The 20,749-nt window shown below is 41.5% G+C and overlaps 1 protein-coding gene across 4 annotated transcripts in view; it reads left to right on the top strand.

The window, feature by feature from the left end:
- Positions 1 to 19,602, top strand: part of RASGRF1 (Ras protein specific guanine nucleotide releasing factor 1) — a 113,864-nt gene extending 94,262 nt beyond the window's left edge. For 3 of the 4 annotated variants that reach the window (XM_077263185.1, XM_077263186.1, XM_077263187.1), the window contains 5 exons: positions 784 to 981; positions 1,553 to 1,632; positions 2,119 to 2,236; positions 17,613 to 17,681; positions 18,438 to 19,602. In XM_077263185.1, coding sequence (XP_077119300.1) covers positions 784 to 981; positions 1,553 to 1,632; positions 2,119 to 2,236; positions 17,613 to 17,681; positions 18,438 to 18,530 — 558 coding nt within the window. In that variant the 3' untranslated portion in view covers positions 18,531 to 19,602. Of the gene's footprint in view, positions 1 to 445; positions 982 to 1,552; positions 1,633 to 2,118; positions 2,237 to 17,612; positions 17,682 to 18,437 lie in introns of all 4 variants that reach the window. The other variant, XR_013215610.1, reaches the window with a different exon arrangement.
- Positions 19,603 to 20,749: the final 1,147 nt, after the last annotated feature.

A 20,749-nucleotide genomic window follows, 5' to 3' on the forward strand; every position in this document is an offset into this window, starting at 1 on the left:
CACCTCCGCATCGTGAGTCGGTGCGGGGGTCTTTTTGCACACTCTGCATGGATTTTTGTAGTTTTTTGTGCTGACCGCATAGATCCCTTTCCTATCCTCAGTCTATCTAGTAAGTCTGGCCTCGTTTGCTGAAACCTGTTTCATCCCTGTGTTTGTGACTTTCCTCTTAACTCACAGTTAATATATGTGGGGGGCTGCCTTTACCTTTGGGGAATTTTCTCTGAGGCAAGGTAAGGCTTATTTTTCTATCTTTAGGGGTAGTTAGCTCTTAGGCTGTGAAGAGGCGTCTAGGGAGAGTTAGGTACGCTCCACAGCTATTTCTAGTGTGTGTGTTATAGGATTAGGATTTGCGGTCAGCAGAGTTCCCACTTCCCAGAGCTCGTCCTGTCTTCTAGTTTAACCATCAGGTCATTCCAGGTGCACCTATCCACCAGGTCCATAACAGGCTCAGTGGCTGATTGTGGCAAAACCACAGAATACTTAATGCTGCAATCCCAATGTAGAGCCCTATTCTTATAATTTCATAGTTTTAGGGTTGAAGGTAGACTTAAGTCCATCGAGTTCAACCTATAGCCTAACATGTTGATCGAAAGGGAGGCAAAAACCCCATAGGGCAAACACTAATAGCTCCATATTAGGGAAAAATTCCTCCCCGGCTCCACATACGGCAATCAGACTAGTTCTCTGGAACTTAATTATTCTCCATGATAAATTGTTGTGTATACCTAATATGAGAAACACCAAGTTTAAATGACATAGTAACCAGGTATTTGAATGTGTCAGATGAGTAACCTGATTGCCACTGAGATCCTGCGGAGTGAAGAGCCAGCCATACGAGGGTGTACCATTGAGAAGTGGGTAGCAGTGGCCGATATTTGCCGGTGTCTACACAATTACAACGCTGTTCTGGAGATTACTTCTTCACTGAATCGGAGCGCTATTTTCCGTCTCAAGAGGACCTGGATTAAGGTGTCTAAACAGGTAATGCAAGGTGTCAGATTATCAAAAATAGTTCCTGCATGTACTACTGATCTTCAGTGGAGGGCCTGAAGGCAAAACCAGCAGAATTGGAATTCTGAAAATTAGTCACTAGACTCTAAAACTGTGGGGCAAAATCATCTAGGGGGCATCGTGCTTTGAGTAGTAGGTGGCATTGAGTGAGAGAACAAGCCACTATTATCAGGACATTTAAATATAGGCCTAGGTTGGTGAACATACGTATCGTCTTATCCCCCGGTAGAAGAAAGTGAAACTTTGAGGTTCACCTTGCCATTTCTCTTCTTAGTAAACGTCCGATCTCTCCCCAACCAGTGCCGTATCAGGCAATCAGCATTCCAGGCTTTTTTTTCCCCAATACCAGATTAACAAGAACTATAGGCCATTGGGTTTGGATTTTGGGAAGTTTTACTTAGACAAGATTGCTTTGCATAATTCATTGCAGCTCGCTAAGTTTCTAGATTCGATACTGGAATATTTTTACTTAGTGTACTGAATTTGTGATAAGTGTAATAATTTATTTACTTTAATTCTGAACCATGGTTATTTTTTTTAGACAAAGACCTTAATTGACCGACTTCAGAAGTTGGTGTCTTCAGAAGGGCGATTTAAGAATCTCAGAGAGGCCTTGAAGAAGTAAGACTTTTTTCCTTTTGCTTAATTGTTGCATGTGCATCTGACAGATACATCGGTTTCAAAACTGGGTTTTACATGCATTACAGGAGGTTTTTCATAGTATAACTTTTTAGTAAAGTGTACCTGAAAGCATGAGATGCAATGGAGACTCGTGAGGTTTGATTGATCCAAATGCTGAGATCTTCATTGATCACTAAAACAAAGAAGGAGAAGTACTCAGACTCAATTGAAAGTCTGTGGTGCCTCTGTCACCTGTCATAAGTTTTCTGAAAATTCTGCATTTTAAGCACAAACGTTTCCAGTTTCAACATTTTTTTTTTATCAGCTAATTTTTTATTATAATTTTCAAATAATAGAAACAAAGACAAAACTAACTGGTTTCGATATTTATTCTTTGTAGAACAGTGATTGGCATAGGTACCTGCTTTACATGAACTGTTTATAAAGTCACCCCATAATTTCACAAGCTTTCTCTTCTGTCACCAGCTGTGACCCTCCCTGTGTGCCATACCTGGGCATGTACCTTACAGATTTGGCATTTATAGAGGAGGGAACCCCGAATTACACAGAGGACGGCCTGGTCAATTTCTCAAAGATGAGGATGGTAAGCTATATACAAAAACACAGCAGAAAATGTTTTATGAATCAATGAATGACGTGAAAGAAATAAGATGGAAATGTTCCTTCATTTTTGTTTTACTAATTAAAGGGAGTTTTGTCACACCAAAATCACTATATAAACCATACTGTCAAGGAGAACAGCAAAGAGATTGAGCAGATCCCACCGTTGCCACTAATTTGTCAAGGAAGTCAGTGGGGGGTCACGCAGATCCCACCTCTACCACCAGTTTGTAGCAAGATGCAACCCCGCTGCCATCAATCGTCAGGACAATTATGCAATTGACTGACAAATGATGGACAAAGTCTCAGCTGCTTCCACAACTAGTCCAGTTATTAGGGAACTCACTGGTAGCATATGCTATATACACCTTTGACTCCAGCTCATTATATATATCTATATATACACACACAGTATATGTGTGTTAATACACCCCAGTAAGGTCACTGCGAACTCCACAATAATAAAATGAAGTACTAGCAGCCACTACCAATCGTTTATAAAGGCCAATCAGACACCCGTTACAAGTAGTGTATGGCTTCAGGAGTGTGGTTTACAGAGGAAGAGGAACAGAGCTACTAAACTTTGTATATTTAATCCAGAAAGGTAGGCAGTGTTTATAAAAAAAATATACAAAGATGATATAAAATGGGATCAAAACATTCCCGTATATACAATTACATATAATAAAAATGAATAACAAAAGAGAAGTACTAAACCTGATGTGGCAGGAATGGTACTTATCTTTATGGAGTGAAACACTCCGATTAGGAAAGTGGAACACTCTCACAGAGAACCAGGTTTCCCAGAATGAACAATGACAAAAACTGAAACTCTGATTTACTCTGTCGCCTCATTGGGGAACACAGGACCATGGGTGTTATGCTGCTGTCCACTAGGAGGCGACACTATGCATAGTCTGAAAAAGATTAACCATGGCCCCTCCTCTGCAGTATACACCCCTGGACGGCGTTAGCCTTCTCCAGTTTTTGCTTAGTGTCGCATAGAAGGCACACCTAAAATTTCGTACTCCGTTTTTTTCCACGACGGGATTACAGATGAAGAAAAGTGGGTCTCCTGCGAGACTCCTGGCATGGCTCCTTCCACGGCCCCCTATTATAGGGTGCCCGGTTGACGTGGAGATGGCTATTCCCCATGTCGCTCCTTCCCCAGTCCCTCGGGTGCTGGTTCGAAGTCAAGACCCCACTCCTTCCCCAATTCCTTTTGGTTTCTGGGTTGAGGTCGAGGCGAGGATAAAGCACCCTGAAGGTGACAGCAGCACCCTCCCTAATCCCCCTCTGGGGGCATTAGGTTGAGACGCCTCAGGTAGGGCCCGTACAGGCAGCACTCTGCAGCTCCCAGCAGCATGGGCCAGCACACTGCACCTGCAACCAGGGACCCCAGCCCAGCTGCGGGCTCCTGTCGGGGCCAGGGGGAGTGCAGGCAGGCATGGCACATCAAGGTTATGCCCACGTGCCTACCCTTGGTGAGCTCATATGGTGGCTGGTTGTGGGATCATCTAGGTCTTTTAGAAGTTTATGAAATTCCTAACCTTCAGGATATCTTCACCCCTGGAGGTTCCAGGCGGTAGATATTTTCATGTTTCCTATTTCACTTTTACCTTTCTATAGAGATGAAAAATGGCATGGATAGCATCACCCATCTGCCTATATTAAGTTGGAGGGGTTAGAATGACCTAGGTTTGTCCCTTCACTACGGTTCCAAAAATATATCTCCCATATATCATCCATCTGCCGATATTAAGTTGGAGGGGTTAGAATGACCTAGGTTTGTCCCTTCACTACAGTGCCAAAAATATATCTCCCATAAACGTCGGATCAATGCACACCCCAATATTCATCACTGACTACCGGTTCCAAAGTCTCAGACAAGCCCTTTGAACAGAGGGAGCTCTTGCCTTAGAAGTGTACTTTTCCGCAAACGAATTCCAGTCTTGGTGGTTCCCATCTGCTGTTGTAATTACATGGTCACTGTAGGAGGTCCCTACTTTAATGGAAGTTGAAGTGGCAGCTCTCTCTCATTTCCCCACTTATAATTAATACCATATGATCAATGTGAGGGTGATATTTCCCCTCTCCAGAGATGTCTTTAATTTTTACTATGACACAAGCCCATAGTCACATGGGAACTTAGCCCCTATAAACCACTACCTTTGTAATAGTAAATGCTGCCTTTGATATGCAAATTACTGCACCCATGGTCTGGCCAAGAGATTTGCTGCACTTTTCAGCCTACCTAAAGGGAACCAGACACATGATACATGCTGCCCAAAGCGTGGGTAGCATGTATCAGCCACTGGCTGTATGGTCACAGCCGTGTATGATATCACTTGTAAGGTTGAATTTAGCATGAACGCTTCTTCCTTCTGTTAATTGACAGCACTCACTTGGCCAGAGCAAGAGCTGCATGAAAAGAATCCTCTGGCGTGCTCATTCACAGTGTAGCAGCAGGAGTCAGTGCATGTTCTCACAAACCTTTCTGCTGCGGCCACTCACTTTTCTGATACAGTCTGCAGATAGGAGAGGGTAGAAGATTGCACGGCACAGCACGGAGAAGAGAGGTCTGAGAGCACATATGCAGGCTCCTGCTGTTACACTGTGTGTGCCCATGATGGAGAACTCCTTTCAGGCAACGCTCACCCTGGCCAAGTCAGGGCTGTTAATCGACACAGAGAAGTGGTGTCTTATGCTAATTAAGGGAGATGAGCGACCACCACAGTTTGCATATCAAGCTAAATGCTTTTTAGGTACAACAAAAGCAGCGTTTATTACAAAGTTAGGGGTTTCTATAGGGGTTAGGTTCCCTGTATGACCATGGACTATGTTTAAATAGTGATTTTGGAGTGACAGTCTCCTTTTAAAGAAGCACTCCCTTTCAAAATTTTTATCCTCTTAATATATCATATAGCACTGTAGACTTACAATTGCCCTTCTAGCCAATCCATTCTTCTGTTTTCCATTACGTCTAGGACAACACGCGATTAAAACAGACTAGCTGAATCCGTCTAAGCTCTATGTAGAAACATGAGGTCAATTTTCTCTGCCCAATCCATAAGTCACTACAAAAGTTTATGGCAGGAGTTCAAGCCGAGCAGCTGGGTCAAAGGTTGAAGAGGGGAATGATACAGGTACAAAATACTTCCTGTGTCTACATATATCAGAGAAAACAAAATAATTAACGGGGTGTCATGCGTCTGGGATCGAACTTTTGAGCCTTTGTTTTGTGGTTGGATTATTTGTCCAGGTGTTTTCTTTTATTCATTTGTCTGTCCTATCACCTTTCGAATGTGGCTTTATATACTTTTCCCCTGCTGGTATTTCCTGCTGGTGATAGTCTCATCTGGATGGCCAGCCATACTGCTGTAGTTTAAGCCAGTCAGTGAAAGAGCAGATAAACCCGATCACTCTGCTGTTTATGTTCTCCACCCTGCACCTATCTTCTGTCTCATTTTAGGAAGTAGGGGGTACATTCTCTAACAGTACGTACTTAACCCGTTATTTTGTATTTTGTGGCTTGTTTTACTCACTCTGGGATCTCTTTCTATTTCAGCATACTTTCCTTTCTGTAGGTAACTTGTAATCTGTTTTCCTCTCTGGAGGAACATGTAGCGCTCGACGGCCTTTCAGTCAGGATAGATCCGAGTTGCCATTGTCTAGACTGTGATCAGCGCTATCTCAGTTCATGCAGGAAACGCTAGGAACTGAGGAGTCAGGATGTCTAGTCTGTACAGGAACCGGCAGGGTCAGTTACAGTTTTTAGTGTTACCTTTTTTCCCGAGTGAGTTGCTATAGTACCATAACATTATCACAAGCCTACTTCGTTTTTTGTGTGCTGAGAAGCCATAATGGATGCTGTTAACGCCCTGACTAAGCAATTGCAGTTGTTGTGTTTGGAGGTGGCAGTCATCAAGTGGAAAAAGCAGCATGCGTTTTACAGCGCTATGCAGATTGTACTCCACTCAAAACAGTCTTCTGAGCCAAAGTTAAATTTACCGGATTCTTGCAACGGAGACCGAAGTAAGTTTTCCATCTTTCTTCATGTAAGTTGTATTTTCGTCTCTGTCCTGCCCCATCTGGAAGATAGAGTCAAAGTGTGTGTATTGTTCTGTTGTTGCTCCGTGGAGATCCTCAGGCTTGGTCATTTTCTTTGTCTGAAGATTCTCCAGTGTTTTCCTCAGTTGACGCTTTTTTCATAAAGACCCCAATAAAATTGTTGATGAATCAATGATCCGCAGGTTGGTTCAGGAAAATAGTAAAGTGGAGCAATACTGCTCTCAGTTCAGATGCTGGGCAGTGAAGACCTTCTGGAATGACCCAGCCCTTAAGACTCAATTGTGTCAGGGTCTTTCTAGCCAGATACAAGATATGATGGTTTATAATCCCTCCTTGTTGTCCATAGAAGTAGCCATGTCACTGGCAATGCGTTTGGACAAACACATTTTGGATAAGAACATATTTGAGAGTGTTTCAGTGACTTTTCCCTCTCATCATATTGACGAATGAGAACCGATGCCAATTGGGGCTTGCAGAGAGTCCAAAGAGGGAATTGAACTTGGAAGACCTGCTCGCAAGGTTAAGTCTTTTTGGAATTTTTATTTTTCTAGTTGTTTATCTACATTCCTGACATCTAAGAGATCTCTTCTTCCAGATTTTATTCAGGATTTTGAGGCAGTTTTTTCTGAGACTAAATGTGACAATCTTTCCCCGCATAGGACATATCTCCGTGGTACAAAGAATGTTAGATCTGATGATTAAGTTTTGTTCTGGAATTGAGGGATGAAAATCCTGTCAAAATTCTTAGTGAAGGGGTGATGGTGGGGGCTCTGGAGATTGTTCTCAACCAAAGAATTGTGGAACCTCAGGTTGGTGCACTTTTTGTGCCATCCTCGCTTTGCACTGATCTTCTTAACGAAGTGCTTGACTCTGAGTTGGCCGGACTTCTTCGCTCCTCTGCCACCTGGAGAGCTGTTTCCAGGTCACTTTGGTGGCATAGTGCTCATAAGGTCGTTGATGATTATATCCGTAAGTGTAGAGTTTGCGCCAGGTCTAAAGCCATCCTCGCTTTGCACTGATCTTCTTAACGAAGTGCTTGACTCTGAGTTGGCCGGACTTCTTCGCTCCTCTGCCACCTGGAGAGCTGTTTCCAGGTCACTTTGGTGGCATAGTGCTCATAAGGTCGTTGATGATTATATCCGTAAGTGTAGAGTTTGCGCCAGGTCTAAAGCCATCCTCGCTTTGCACTGATCTTCTTAACGAAGTGCTTGACTCTGAGTTGGCCGGACTTCTTCGCTCCTCTGCCACCTGGAGAGCTGTTTCCAGGTCACTTTGGTGGCATAGTGCTCATAAGGTCGTTGATGATTATATCCGTAAGTGTAGAGTTTGCGCCAGGTCTAAAGCCATTCGTTCAGTTTCAACTTGGACTTATTTTTCCATGGATTTTGTTACAGATTTGCCTAGTTATGGTGGTATGGCCGGTGGTGGAGCATTTCAGCAAGATATTTCACTTGGTTCCTCTACTAAAATTGCATATGGCTAAGAGTTTAGCTACATTATTTATCTCATGTTGTTAAGTTCCATGGTGTTCCTAAAATCCTTATTTCCATTACAGGGGTTCAGTTTATAGCTATCTTTTGGCATAGCTTAATTCCTAATCTGATCAAAAGCTATGTTTTTCCTTAGGTTATCATCCTGAGACTAATGGTCAGATGGAGAGAATGAACCAAGAATTAGAACAGTATTTAAGATGTTTTGTTTTAGCTAATCAAGAGGACTGGGTGGTTTTCTTACTCTGGCTTAATTCGCTCTTAATAATCACACCTCTACTGCTACCGCTGCCTCGCCTTTTTTTGTTGTTATTTGGTTTTTCATTCAGTTTTTGGACATTTTTCTGGTATACAGTCTGCAGTCCCAGAAGAGGAAAAAGATTCTGTTCGTTTGATTAAGGTCTGGAGAGAACTTGAAAAAAGTCTTTTGATAACTTGTGATCAGACCAGGAGAACTGAACTGCAGTCTTTGAGGTGGGAGAAATTTTTGAGCTATCCTCAAAATGTCTTCATCTTCCATCAAGGTAATTTGCTCCTAAATTTTTTGGTTTGTATTAGGATAATTAATCCTGTGGGGATCAAGCTCCAACTCCCAGTTCCATGGAGGATGAATAATTCCTTCCATTATTCTCTTAACCCCTTTCTGCCAGCTGACGGAATAGTACGTCAGCTGGCAGAACCCCCGCTTTGAGGTGGGCTCCAGCAGTGAGCCCACCTCAAAGCCGCGAAATGTCAGCTGTTTTGTACAGCTGACATGTGCGTGCAATGAGCGCGAGCGGAATCACTATCCGCTTGCGTCCATTAACTAGTTAAATGCCGCTGTCAAACGCTGACAGCGGCATTTAACTAGCGCTCCCGGCCGGACATGCTCGCACCGCTGACACCCGTCACATGATCGGGGGTCATCGGGGCATTGCCATAACAACCAGGTCTCCTTGAGACCTCTATGGTTGTTGATGGCCGATTGCTTTGAGCGCCACCCTGTGGTCGGCGTTCAAAGCAACCCTGCATTTCTGCTACATAGAGGTGATCTGTGCTTCACCTCTATGTAGCAGAGGCGATCGTGTAGTGCATGCTTCTAGCCTCCTATGGAGACTATTGAAGCATGCCAACATTTTTAAAAAAAAGTGTTTAAAAATATTAAAAAAAATAAAAAATATATAAAAGTTCAAATCACCCCCCCTTTCGCCCCAATCAAAATAAAACAATAAAAAAAAAAAAAAAATCAAACCTACACATATTTGTATCGCCGCGTTCAGAATCGCCCGATCTATCAATAAAAACAAAGGATTAACCTGTTCGCTAAATGGCGTAGCGAGAAAAAAAAAATCAAAACGCCAAAATTACGTTTTTTTGGTCACCGCAACATTGCATTAAATGCAATAACGGGCGATCAAAAGAACGTATCTGCACCAAAATGGTATCATTAAAAACGCCAGCTCGGCACGCAAAAGATAGGCCCTCACCCGACCCTATATCACGAAAACTGGAGACGCTATGGGTATCGGAAAATGGCGCAATTTTTTTTTTTTAGCAAATTTTGGAATTTTTTTTTACCACTTAGATAAAAGAAAACCTAGTCATGTTAGGTGTCTATGAACTCATAATGACCTGGAGAATCATAATAGCAGGTCAGTTTTAGCATTTAGTGAACCTAGTAAAAAAGCCAAACAAAATTTCATCGCACTTGGAATTTTTTCCCCGTTTTCTGTTACATGGCATGGTAAAACCAATGGTATCGTTCAAAAGTACATCTCGTCCCGCAAAAATTAAGCCCTCACATGGCCATATTGACAGAAAAATAAAAAAAGTTATGGCTCTGGGAAGGAGGGGAGCGAAAAACGAAAAAGAAAAAACTCCGGGGGTGAAGGGGTTAAACAGTTTCAGGGGACATCAGGTCTTCGGGACAACATTGAGGTTGACTTGAAGGAGGACAAGGAGTATGAGGTGGAAAGAATTTTGGGTTACAGACGTGTCAGACGTCAACTGCAATATCTCTTTACATTAAAGGGTTTCGGTCCGGAGGATAGTTCCTTGGTTGATGTGGAAAATTTTAATGTGGATCACGTAGTGAGGAAGTTCTATCAGCGGTTGGGGATCTCTGTGGGTCCAGTGATCCCTCTTTGAAGGGGGTATGGTCATGCGTCTGGGTTCGAACCCTTGAGCCTGTGCTTTGTGGTCAGCTTCTCTGTCCGCCGAGACAAAACACATTTACCTTTACTCTGGGTGTTTAGTTTCTGTTATCCTTGCTTCAGTATTTTTAGGGTAACAGGTGTTTTCATTAACTCATTTGTCTGCCTTTTTCCCTTTGGGATGCGGCTCTTTATACTGTGCCCCTGCTGGTATTTCCTGCTGGTGATAGTCTCATTTGGATGTCCAGCCATACTGCTGTAGTTTAACCCCTTTACCCCCAAGGGTTGTTTGCACGTTAATGACGGGCCAATTTTTACAATTCTGACCACTGTCCCTTTATGAGGTTATAAATCTGGAACGCTTCAACGGATCCCGGTGATTCTGACATTGTTTTCTCGTGACATATTGTACTTCATTATAGTGGTAACATTTCTTTGATTACCTGCGTTTATTTCGGAAAAAAACGGAAATTTGGCGAAAATTTTGAAAATTTGAATTTTTATACAATTAAATCACAGAGATATGTCACGCAAAATACTTAATAAGTAATATTTCCCACATGTCTACTTTACATCAGCACAATTTTGGAACCAACATTTTTTTTTGTTAGGGAGTTATAAGGGTTAAAAGTTGACCAGCAATTTCTCATTTTTACAACACCATTTTTTTTTTAGGGACCACATCTCATTTAAAGTCATTTTGAGGGGTCTATATGATAGAAAATACCCAAGTGTGACACCATTCTAAAAACTGCACCCCTCAAGGTGCTCAAAACCACATTCAAGAAGTTTATTAACCCTTCAGGTGTTTTACAGGAATTTTTGGAATTTTTAAATAAAAATGAACATTTAACTTTTTTACACAAAAAATTTACTTCAGCTCCAATTTGTTCTATTTTACCAAGGGTAACAGGAGAAAATGGACCCCAAAAGTTGTTGTACAATTTGTCCTGAGTACGCCGATACCCCATATGTGGGGGTAAACCACTGCTTGGGCGCAAGGGAGAGCTCGGAAGGGAAGGAGCGCCATTTGACTTTTCAGTGCAAAATTGACTGGAATTGAGATGGGACGCCATGTTGTGTTTGGAGAGCCCCTGATGTGCCTAAACATTGAAACCCCCCACAAGTGACACCATTTTGGAAAGTAGACCCCCTAAGGAACTCATCTAGATGTGTTGTGAGAGCTTTGAACCCCCAAGTGTTTCACTACAGTTTATAACGCAGAGCCGTGAAAATAAAAATTAATGTTTTTCCCCACAAAAATTATTTTTTAGCCCCCAGTTTTGTATTTTCCCAAGAGTAACAGGAGAAATTGGACCCCAAAAGTTGTCCAATTTGTCCTGAGTGCGCTGATACCCGATACGTGGGGGGAAACCACCGTTTGGGCGCATGGGAGAGCTCGGAAGGGAAGGAGCGCCATTTGGAACGCAGACTTAGATGGAATGGTCTGCAGGCGTCACGTTGCATTTGCAGAGCCCCTAATGTACCTAAACCATAGAAACCCCCCACAAGTGACCCCATATTGGAAACTAGACCCCGCAAGGAACTTATCTAGATGTGTTGTGAGGACTTTGCGTTATAAACTGTAGTGAAACACTTGGGGGTTCAGAGTCGTGAAAATAAAAAATCCTTTTTTTTTTCCACAAAAATTATTTTTTAGCCCCCAGTTTTGTATTCTTCCAAGGGAAACAGAGGACAAATTGGACAACAACTTTTGGGGTTCAATTTACAGAGTACGCTGATACCCAATATGTGGGGGGCAACCACCGTTCGGGCGCATGGCAGAGCTTGGAAGGGAAGGAGCGCCATTTGGAATGCAGACTTAGATGGATTGGTCTGCAGGCGTCACCTGGGCTGTGGAGTCGGTAAGCCACAGTTGCGACTCCGACTCCAGGATTTTATCAGGTTCCGACTCCTTCATAAATTGCCAATTCGTAACAATAAATTTACTGTTGTAAAATATTAACGTGCTTATTCAGTTTCTCACCATCATGTAAGTAATCAGACAACTTAGAGCAAAAACTATATTTATTAGAATACAATTAGAATATAGCAAATAACTTTTGTAAATTTTTCTAAACTCTTGTAAGTAAATATGCAATTATCACTGTTATGCAGTTAATAAGAAGAAATCTATAAATTTGTCCTCAGAAAAAGTATTGCCTCTGTCAGATCAGATTTGAGGGCATCCATGAAGGAGGATCTAATTATTTTGAGAGCAGAGAACAACCTCTCTACACTAACTTGGATTAGTGGCAAAGCAGTAACCACTCGGGCAACATCTCTGACAATATCAGGATACAGAGGAATCGCTTGTTGCTCTGTTATTTTTGATGAACGGTCAAATTTCTCAATTTCTTTTAGTGCACATGAAAAATTCTGCTGAAATGTACTGGCTGTGTTCTTTGATGGGGATGACTCTTCTTCTATGCGGGAACGCTTTGCACGGTCCTTGTGATCCAAATATTTTTCAAAATTAAATTCTTCATCAGTTGATGAGGGTGAAGGAAGATGTGGCAGGAGGACCAAATTCTTCTTGTTCCTCCTGACTGTTCTGCAACCCTTTCATCCTTACTGCTATTTCAAACAGAGCTTCTTTTCCTTTAGTTAGCTGTTGATCATCTAGAAGAAACCGATGCATTGGGTCTACATAAACAGCTGCCAATAGAATGTTATTTTGTAATAGTAGCTCCTCTCTCCGTTTCATTGATGTAGCAATGCCACTTGCAATTAACCCTCCTCTTTGGGACAGGCGAAACATCAGGTCCTTCCACTCCTTTAAGAAAATACCTGGAGTTAAGTCCTCTGCTTGTAATTTTTTAGTCACTGTAAATGGGTGCTCTAGCAATTTTTCCAGCTCAGTCACCTGATTCCACTGACTTTCATTTAGCGTCAGTTGAGGGTTAGCCATGTCTACAAGAAAGGTTTTCAGTTCAACCAAGCGCTGAATCATTAAGTAAGTACTGCCCCATCGTGTGGCTTGATCAATAATTGCCCCTTTTCCAGCATGTCTCTTCAAAATTGAGTCAACTTTAGGGGTTCTGGCAACAGTAGCCAATTTTCTCACCTTGCCAATCAGTGCAGCATCATGTCCTTCTTGCAGACTGTCTCTTATAGCCAGCTGTAACGTATGCACAACACAGCGCATGTGATGAATGAAAGAACGTATTGACACAGTTTCAACAAGATCACCTAAACTATCATGTTGCTGTTCATCTGAAGCAACTTCAGTTTGCTCCTCAGTTACAATACTGTGTTCCTCTATTTCAAACATTTCTGTGTCTGTGGACCCAGAATGTTCTTCTAGCTGCTGGTCACCATCATTACTCTCATTCATTAGCTTAATAGTACTTATCATATTTGAAGCATTGTCAGTTATGACAGAAAGAACTTGCTCTTTTTTAAGTTCATAGTCTTGCAGAACCTTTTCCACCAAGACTTGGAGAAACGCACTGGTGTGATGAGCTTTGGTGTCTTTTACTGCCAATGTCTTGGTAACTATTTCATTTTTGTCACAAACAAATTGGACATTGATGGCAAAATAGTTCACTCTGTGACGTGTGCAGGCATTAATTTTAAGAAACAGAAAGCGTCCCTTGAGAGTTTTTTTAAGTTCTTCCTTTTGTTTAAAAGCTTCTTCGATTACTAATTTTCTAATACTCTCTCTCCAGAGAAACACCACGCTTGCGGGCCATTTCCCCATTCAGACACATAAAAGCTGGTCGTGAAAATAATGAAATAGGCACACTATCCTTTACAACAAGCTCTATGATCTGTTTTTTTTAAATGTATCTACTGTCATTGTCACAGTAACTTTGTCACTGACAAAATATCTTGCAACTGATGGCTGCAAAGTTCTCTGCTCCTTTGTTTGGCTGTAAGAGCTGGGCACTGGTTCATTGGTTTGGATGCAGTCTCCCATCCACTGCTTTCAGTACTTCTGGATGAAAGCGCTGTAAATGTCTCTTTAGATTAGAAGCTCTGGTAGGAGCATTTTTATCTTTGCCTGAATATGCACTGATCTTGGCTTCACAGCATTTGTTTTCGTCTGGATCATTTGTCATACACTGACAGACAATGTTTTCTATCTTGAGTGATGGTGAAATGTTCAAATACAGCTGATTTAATGTGACGCTTCTTTGACATTCTCAGGTTTTTAATTCTGCATTCACAATCCAAATTACAATTGTTTTTCCTAAAAACAATTGTACAAAATTATTGCCAGGTCGTACAACTAATATAGTGGTCAGTAATACTGTTATTCATCATGTACTCACAGTTAACTGATGCAAAGTTTGTTGAAAGGATAATACTTCTTACAGTCTTCCTCTTCTGAGTAGCAGCTGTGAGATGCTTGGAAGACGCACACCTAGTAAACATCTAGTCTAGAAGAGGAGCTTTACTACTAAGAATGTGCAACACATTTTCACTTTCAGTTTCATACATTGTAAGTAGGGGGGTTGGGGCAGCATGAGGTTAACCAAGTATAAGATTAGATAAGGGCAGTGGAGAACAGTGACACACAAGAAGTAAAGGTACCTTCACACTAAGCGATGCTGCAGCGATACAGACAACGATGCCGATCGCTGCAGCGTCGCTGTTTTGTCACACAGACAGCTCTCCAGCGACCAACGATGCCGAGGTCCCCGGGTAACCAGGGTAAACATCGGGTTGCTAAGCGCAGGGCCGCGCTTAGTAACCTGATGTTTACCCTGGTTACCAGTGTAAAATGTAAAAAAACAAACAGTACATACTCACCTTCGCGTCACCCGGCATCCGCTTCCTGCACGGACTGAGTGCCGGCCCTAACAGCAGAGCGGTGACGTCACCGCTGTGCTGTGCTTTCACTTTACGGCCGGCGCTCAGTCAGTGCAGGAAGCGGGCGCCGGGGGACGCGAAGGTGAGTATGTACTGTTTATTTTTTTTACATTTTACACTGGTAACCAGGGTAAACATCGGGTTACTAAGCGCGGCCCTGCACTTAGTAACCCGATATTTACCCTGGTTACCATTGTATAACATCGCTGGTATCGTTGCTTTTGCTGTCAAACACAACAATACACGGCGATCTGACGACCAAATAAAGTTCTGAACTTTAACCAACGACCAGCGATATCAGCAGGATCCTGATCGCTGCTGCCTGTCAAACTCAACGATATCGCTAGCCAGGACGCTGCAACGTCACGGATCGCTAGCGATATCGTTTAGTGTGAAGGTACCTTAAGAAATGTCTCTATCTCCAGCAGAACTGCTTATCACTCTTGTTCATAGTTTGATAGAACATATATATTTGAGTAACATTTATAAAATTCATATGAGAGTTCAATTATGAAATATTAATAAATTTTTTTTAAAGCTGGAGTCGGTACATTTCTACCGACTCCGACCAAAACTGACTCAGACTCCACAGCCCTGGGCGTCACGTTGCATTTGCAGAGCCCCTGATGTAACTAAACAGTAGAAACCCCCCCGTAAGTGACCCCATATTGGAAACTAGACCCCCCAAGGAACTTATCTAGATGTGATGTGAGAACTTTGAACCCCCAAGTGTTTCACTACAGTTTATAACGCAGAGCCGTGAAAATATATATATATATATATATATATATATATATATATATATATATATATATATATATATATATATATATATATATATATATATATATATATATTTTTTTTTTTTTTTTATTTATTTATTTTTTTAAACACAAAAATTATTTTTTAGCCCCCAGTTTTGTATTTTCCCAAGGGTAACAGGACGCTGATACCCCATATGTTGGGGTAAACCCCTGTTTGTGCGCACAGGAGAGCTCGGAAGGGAAGGAGCACTGTTTTACTTTTTCAACGCAGAATTGGCTGGAATTGAGATCGGACGCAATGTCGCATTTGGAGAGCCCCTGATGTGCCTAAACAGTGGAAACCCCCCAATTATAACTGAAACCCTAATCCAAACACACCCCTAACCCTAATCTCAACTGTAACCCTAACCAAACCCCTAACCCTGACACACCCCTAACCCTAATCCCATCCCTATTCCCAACCGTAAATGTAATCCAAACCCTAACCCTAACTTTAGCCCCAACCCTAACTGTAGCCCTAACCCTAGCCCCAACCCTAGCCCTAACCCTAATGGGAAAATGGAAATACATTTTTTTAATTTTTCGTAACTAAGGGGGTGATGAAGGGGGGGTTTGATTTACTATTTATAGCGGGTTTTCTAGCGGATTTTTATGATTGGCAGCCGTCACACACTAAAAGACTCTTTTTATTGCAAAAAATGTTTTTTGCGTTACCAAATTTTGAGTGCTATAATTTTTCCATATTTTGGTCCAGTGTCATGTGAGGTCTTGTTTTTTGCGGGACGAGTTGACGTTTTTATTGGTAACATTTTCGAGCACGTGACATTTTTGATCACTTTCTATTCCGATTTTTGTGAGGCATAATGACCAAAAACCATTCATGAATTTCTTATTTTTTTTAAATTTTTTTTTTTTTTTGGGGGGGGGCGTTAATACCGTTCTGCGTGTTGTAAAATGGATAAAGCAGTTTTATTCTTCGGGTCAGTACGATTACAGCGATACCTCATTTATATCATTTTTTTATGTTTTGGCGCTTTTATACGATAAAAACTATTTTATAGAAAAAATAATTATTTTTGAATCGCTTTATTCTGAGGACTATAACTTTTTTATTTTTTCGCTAATGATGCTGTATGGCGGTTCATTTTTTGCGGGACAAGATGACGTTTTCAGCGGTACCATGGTTATTTATTTCCATCTTTTTGATCGCATGTTATTCCACTTTTTGTTCGGCGGTATGATAATAAAGCGTTGTTTTTTGCCTCGGTTTTTTTTTTTACGGTGTTCACTGAAGGGGTTAACTAGTGGGACAGTTTTATAGGTTGGGTCGTTACGGACGCGGCGATACTAAATATGTGTACTTTTATTGTTTTTTTATTTTTATTTAGCTAAAGGAATGTATTTATTGGAACAAGATTTTTTATTATTATTATTTATTTAGGAATTTTATTTATTTTATTTTTTTTTACACATGTATTTTTTTTTTACATTTTTACTTTGCCCCAGGGGGGGGACATCACAGTAAAGTGACAGATCGCCGATCTGACACTTTGCTGTGCACTGGGTCAGATCGGCGATCTGACATGCACAACAGTGAGGCTTCCCGGCGCCTGCTCTGTCATGTTTTCAGGATTTCCTTAGTATTGCACAGGTGATAATTGCATCACCTGTGCAATACTAAGGAAATCCTGAAAACATGACCTGTTGGTGGCTCTTGAGGACCGGAGTTGGGGAACACTGCACTAGAGTGTTATCTATTTTCTGGAGTGTGTTGCTACACTATGAGAACACTAGGTAAAAAGACAAAATGAGCAATTGTAAGTACACAGTGCCATAAAATATGATCATTGCAATATAGTAAGAGGATAAAAACGTTGATCCTAGTGCTTCTTTAAGGACATTTTTATTTTAAACACTGCAGGATATTTCTATACATATATCTCCAGAACAGGCGCAAAATATATTTTCCTTTGATTTTCTTTTTTTCTATAGTTGTTCATTATAGTCGTCATTATAGTATTTGCTTCCATTATCTTGCTGTTTTCTTAATTCTGATTTATTCAATGAATTGTATCTGACTCCAGATTTCACATATAATTCGGGAGATAAGACAATTTCAGCAGACATCCTACAAGATAGAGCACCAGCCTAAGGTAAGTAAGCCTGCCAGCAATAAGCTAGTCATACAGATCTATCTCTGACAGCTATTTCTCCAAACATTGCCATACCTATTAATGCTTGTCTCAACAGAACTTTCCCTTGATTTTAATGAGGAAAGTGTAGAGCGTCGCTGCCAGACGGATTTGATGATGGTTTATCTCCCAGAGAAACAAGGGTCGGCCATCCAAATTCAAACTCCTCCACTCTTATCTGCCCCTTGATCTCATCTGTTGGCAGAGAGTCAGGAGACCCCATGCACATTAGATTTTCATCCAATGCTTAAGATATTGATAGGTTTGGCCAACTATAACCTATTATGTATAGGGACCTATTATCCGGTGACAAAAAGATAGAAATAGTGGGGTTTATTGGTTTTAAAAACTTATTTCCGAATAGCAGTGTAAGAATTCAAAATAGATATTGGAAGATTTATGACTATTGTAGCCAAAATTTGTAGTGGTTACAAAACGGTCTCTCACTCTAAAGCCTAGGTTTTGAGCCTTATGCCTATTAGGTCCCATTTTGTGGGATTTCAATATGACTGATCCTTTTGTACTGAAGGAAGATAATCTGCAACTAGAGTTGTCTGGCTAAAAGGTACCAAGAGTGAAGGAGAGAAGACTATATTTGAGCCCATAGGGCACGTATGGTTAGAGCTTCTATATCACCTAATGGACACTATTTTATAGGGTTCAGTAACGGAGATGTAACTGCACATGTGTAACCATGAAGTGTTTGGTATTTTACAGGTTACACAGTACCTCTTGGACACCACAGGAGTGCTGGATGAAGAGGGTCTTTATGAAGCTTCTCTTCGGCTGGAGCCCAAACTGCCCACTTGAAATTTTGCTATGTTTCATCTGCCTGTATCATATTGTACAGACCCCCCACGCCTCTCGCCAGATCCTTTTATGCAGGGGTCACCATGCAGGGGCAGAGATGTCTGTGTCTCCAAACATCCCAAACACCCAGCTGCTCCTAATGGAGGCCCCACAATGCCCTCACACCCAATGTTCCCCAAAGACACCCCTAGAAAGAGTGACCAGGGTGGAGACTGAGATACCTCTCACCAGCAGCATCGGCCTAGTGCACATGTGCAGTGCTGGCAATGACTGAACAGTTGCTGCTGCCTCTTATTGACTGTAAATTTTAGAATAAAGCAACATGTCGATGTGCAGCATCTCGCCACCAAACCTGTGGTCTCCACTTCCGCCACCATGCTTGAATGGAGGGGTTCATAGCTCTGTTTTGTTGTGAGAGTGAGGTTTCTGCAGAGAATTAAAGAAAAGAAAGGGTTCATGTAATATTCTCCATTATGGATAAATGAAAGGAGATCTTATTCTACAGCAAAATAGGGCATATTGATAATAGCGATAATGTGAGTACACCTCTGCCGTACAGAACCAGCTCCATGAAATGACTAGTCTCATGCCTTCGAATGGCACGGCACATGTCCAGCAGATTTGTAAATTTTGGACTCTACTCCAGCTTTGTCTTGTTGACGTTGAGCAGTAGTATATGTCCACGGCTGCAACACGAAACTAAAATGCACAAATGATCCGGATAAGAGGTATAATGGCCTACAGCTTAATAGCTGATATAGTGGGCTGGTCCTATGGCTGCTATAATGGCTGAGAATTCCAGTGCTTTACTATCAGAGTGTCATAGCAAGGTAGGGAGCTACAGCAGATAGCTTATGGCAGTGGCTGCATATGGAATTGGCTCAGCCGTGTAAAGGGAAGGTTTGATGCTGGTGTAGGTAGAGCATCCACAAAATGGTCATACTAATCTGCCGGGGAGGTCCAACAGTGAGTGTTGACAAAAATTTGCAGCTACATTTTGTTTTCTTTATTTTTTGTACTATAAAGTGTTTCCTGATTACCTCTCGCTAATAAATCTTTTATCTCAGGGTTACCACTAATTGAGCTTGTTTATTGAGATCTGCAAAACTGTCATTAGACTCTATGGTCAGAAAATATGACAAGTTTAATATTAAAGTGTATACCGACTCCACTTGAGTGGTGATCTACTGACGTCAAGTCTACTGATGCATTCACTTGATATGTGTGCGATCATGCGGTGGCCAAAACAAATTATGGCCACAATTAGGGTCTAATTACTTACAATGTATAAAGGAAAGATATTATTGCCATGTAAGGAAAAGATTTTGGGGCTGATTCATGAAGACTGGTGTAGTCCACGCTTGTGCTACTGGAGTACAAGGCACCAAATTCATTAAGAGGTGTAATGAATTCAGCGCATCTTCTGAGTGACGTTCGCCTCTGTGCACTGCACTAGATATGCTACTCCGATCAGGGACTGCAGTACAAAATGCTGGCACTCTTGATGAATTGTGTACTCAGCCACACCGTTTTCTTCTACGATCTGCCCACTTTAAAAAAAATAAAAATTTGCGAAAAAATGACATTTAAATAAAAACAATTCTCCAGAATTCTAAAGTAAATTGTTTGATGAATCGGCCCCTATATTCCCACAGATTTACCCCGCAGCACATAGTTATGACAGCCATATAGACCAATTTTACTAAAATAAAGCCAACTCTAGTCTTTTTCAGGGTAAATGTTTTAGTAATTTAGTTGGTGTGGGATGTACGCATTGAATGACGGGGAAGGTTATGGATGTCATGATAATGTTTGCAGGCGATATAACACGTCACCGATTTTAAGATACTAATGCAAGACGTGAAATGCTCCACAGCAGGAGACTGCATTGCTATTTGGTGATGAAAGGGTTTTTCTGTTTTAAACATTTTTTCAGCCCATAGGTTTGTGCTAAATTAGCCTCCGCAGGTACAGCAAAGCTACTCCGCGGCTGCCTCTGCTGTAGCCAGACAATGAAGAGCAGAGTTGTGATGACTAGCGCAGGTGACTGTTGCAGCCACGGTAGACAGCATGAGTCTGCTGAATCCGGTGATTGGCTGCAGTGGGAGCAAGCTAATAAGCAGAAAAGAATTTAAAAGGTTCAACCCCTTTAAGGCTAGAGCTACATGAAGAATGAGATGTCACATTGTGACCGCTTCGGAGGATGGTTAATTATGATG

This window comes from Ranitomeya variabilis, chromosome 5 (assembly GCF_051348905.1).
Source record: "Ranitomeya variabilis isolate aRanVar5 chromosome 5, aRanVar5.hap1, whole genome shotgun sequence".
In the NCBI taxonomy this organism is placed as follows: Eukaryota; Metazoa; Chordata; class Amphibia; order Anura; family Dendrobatidae; genus Ranitomeya; species Ranitomeya variabilis.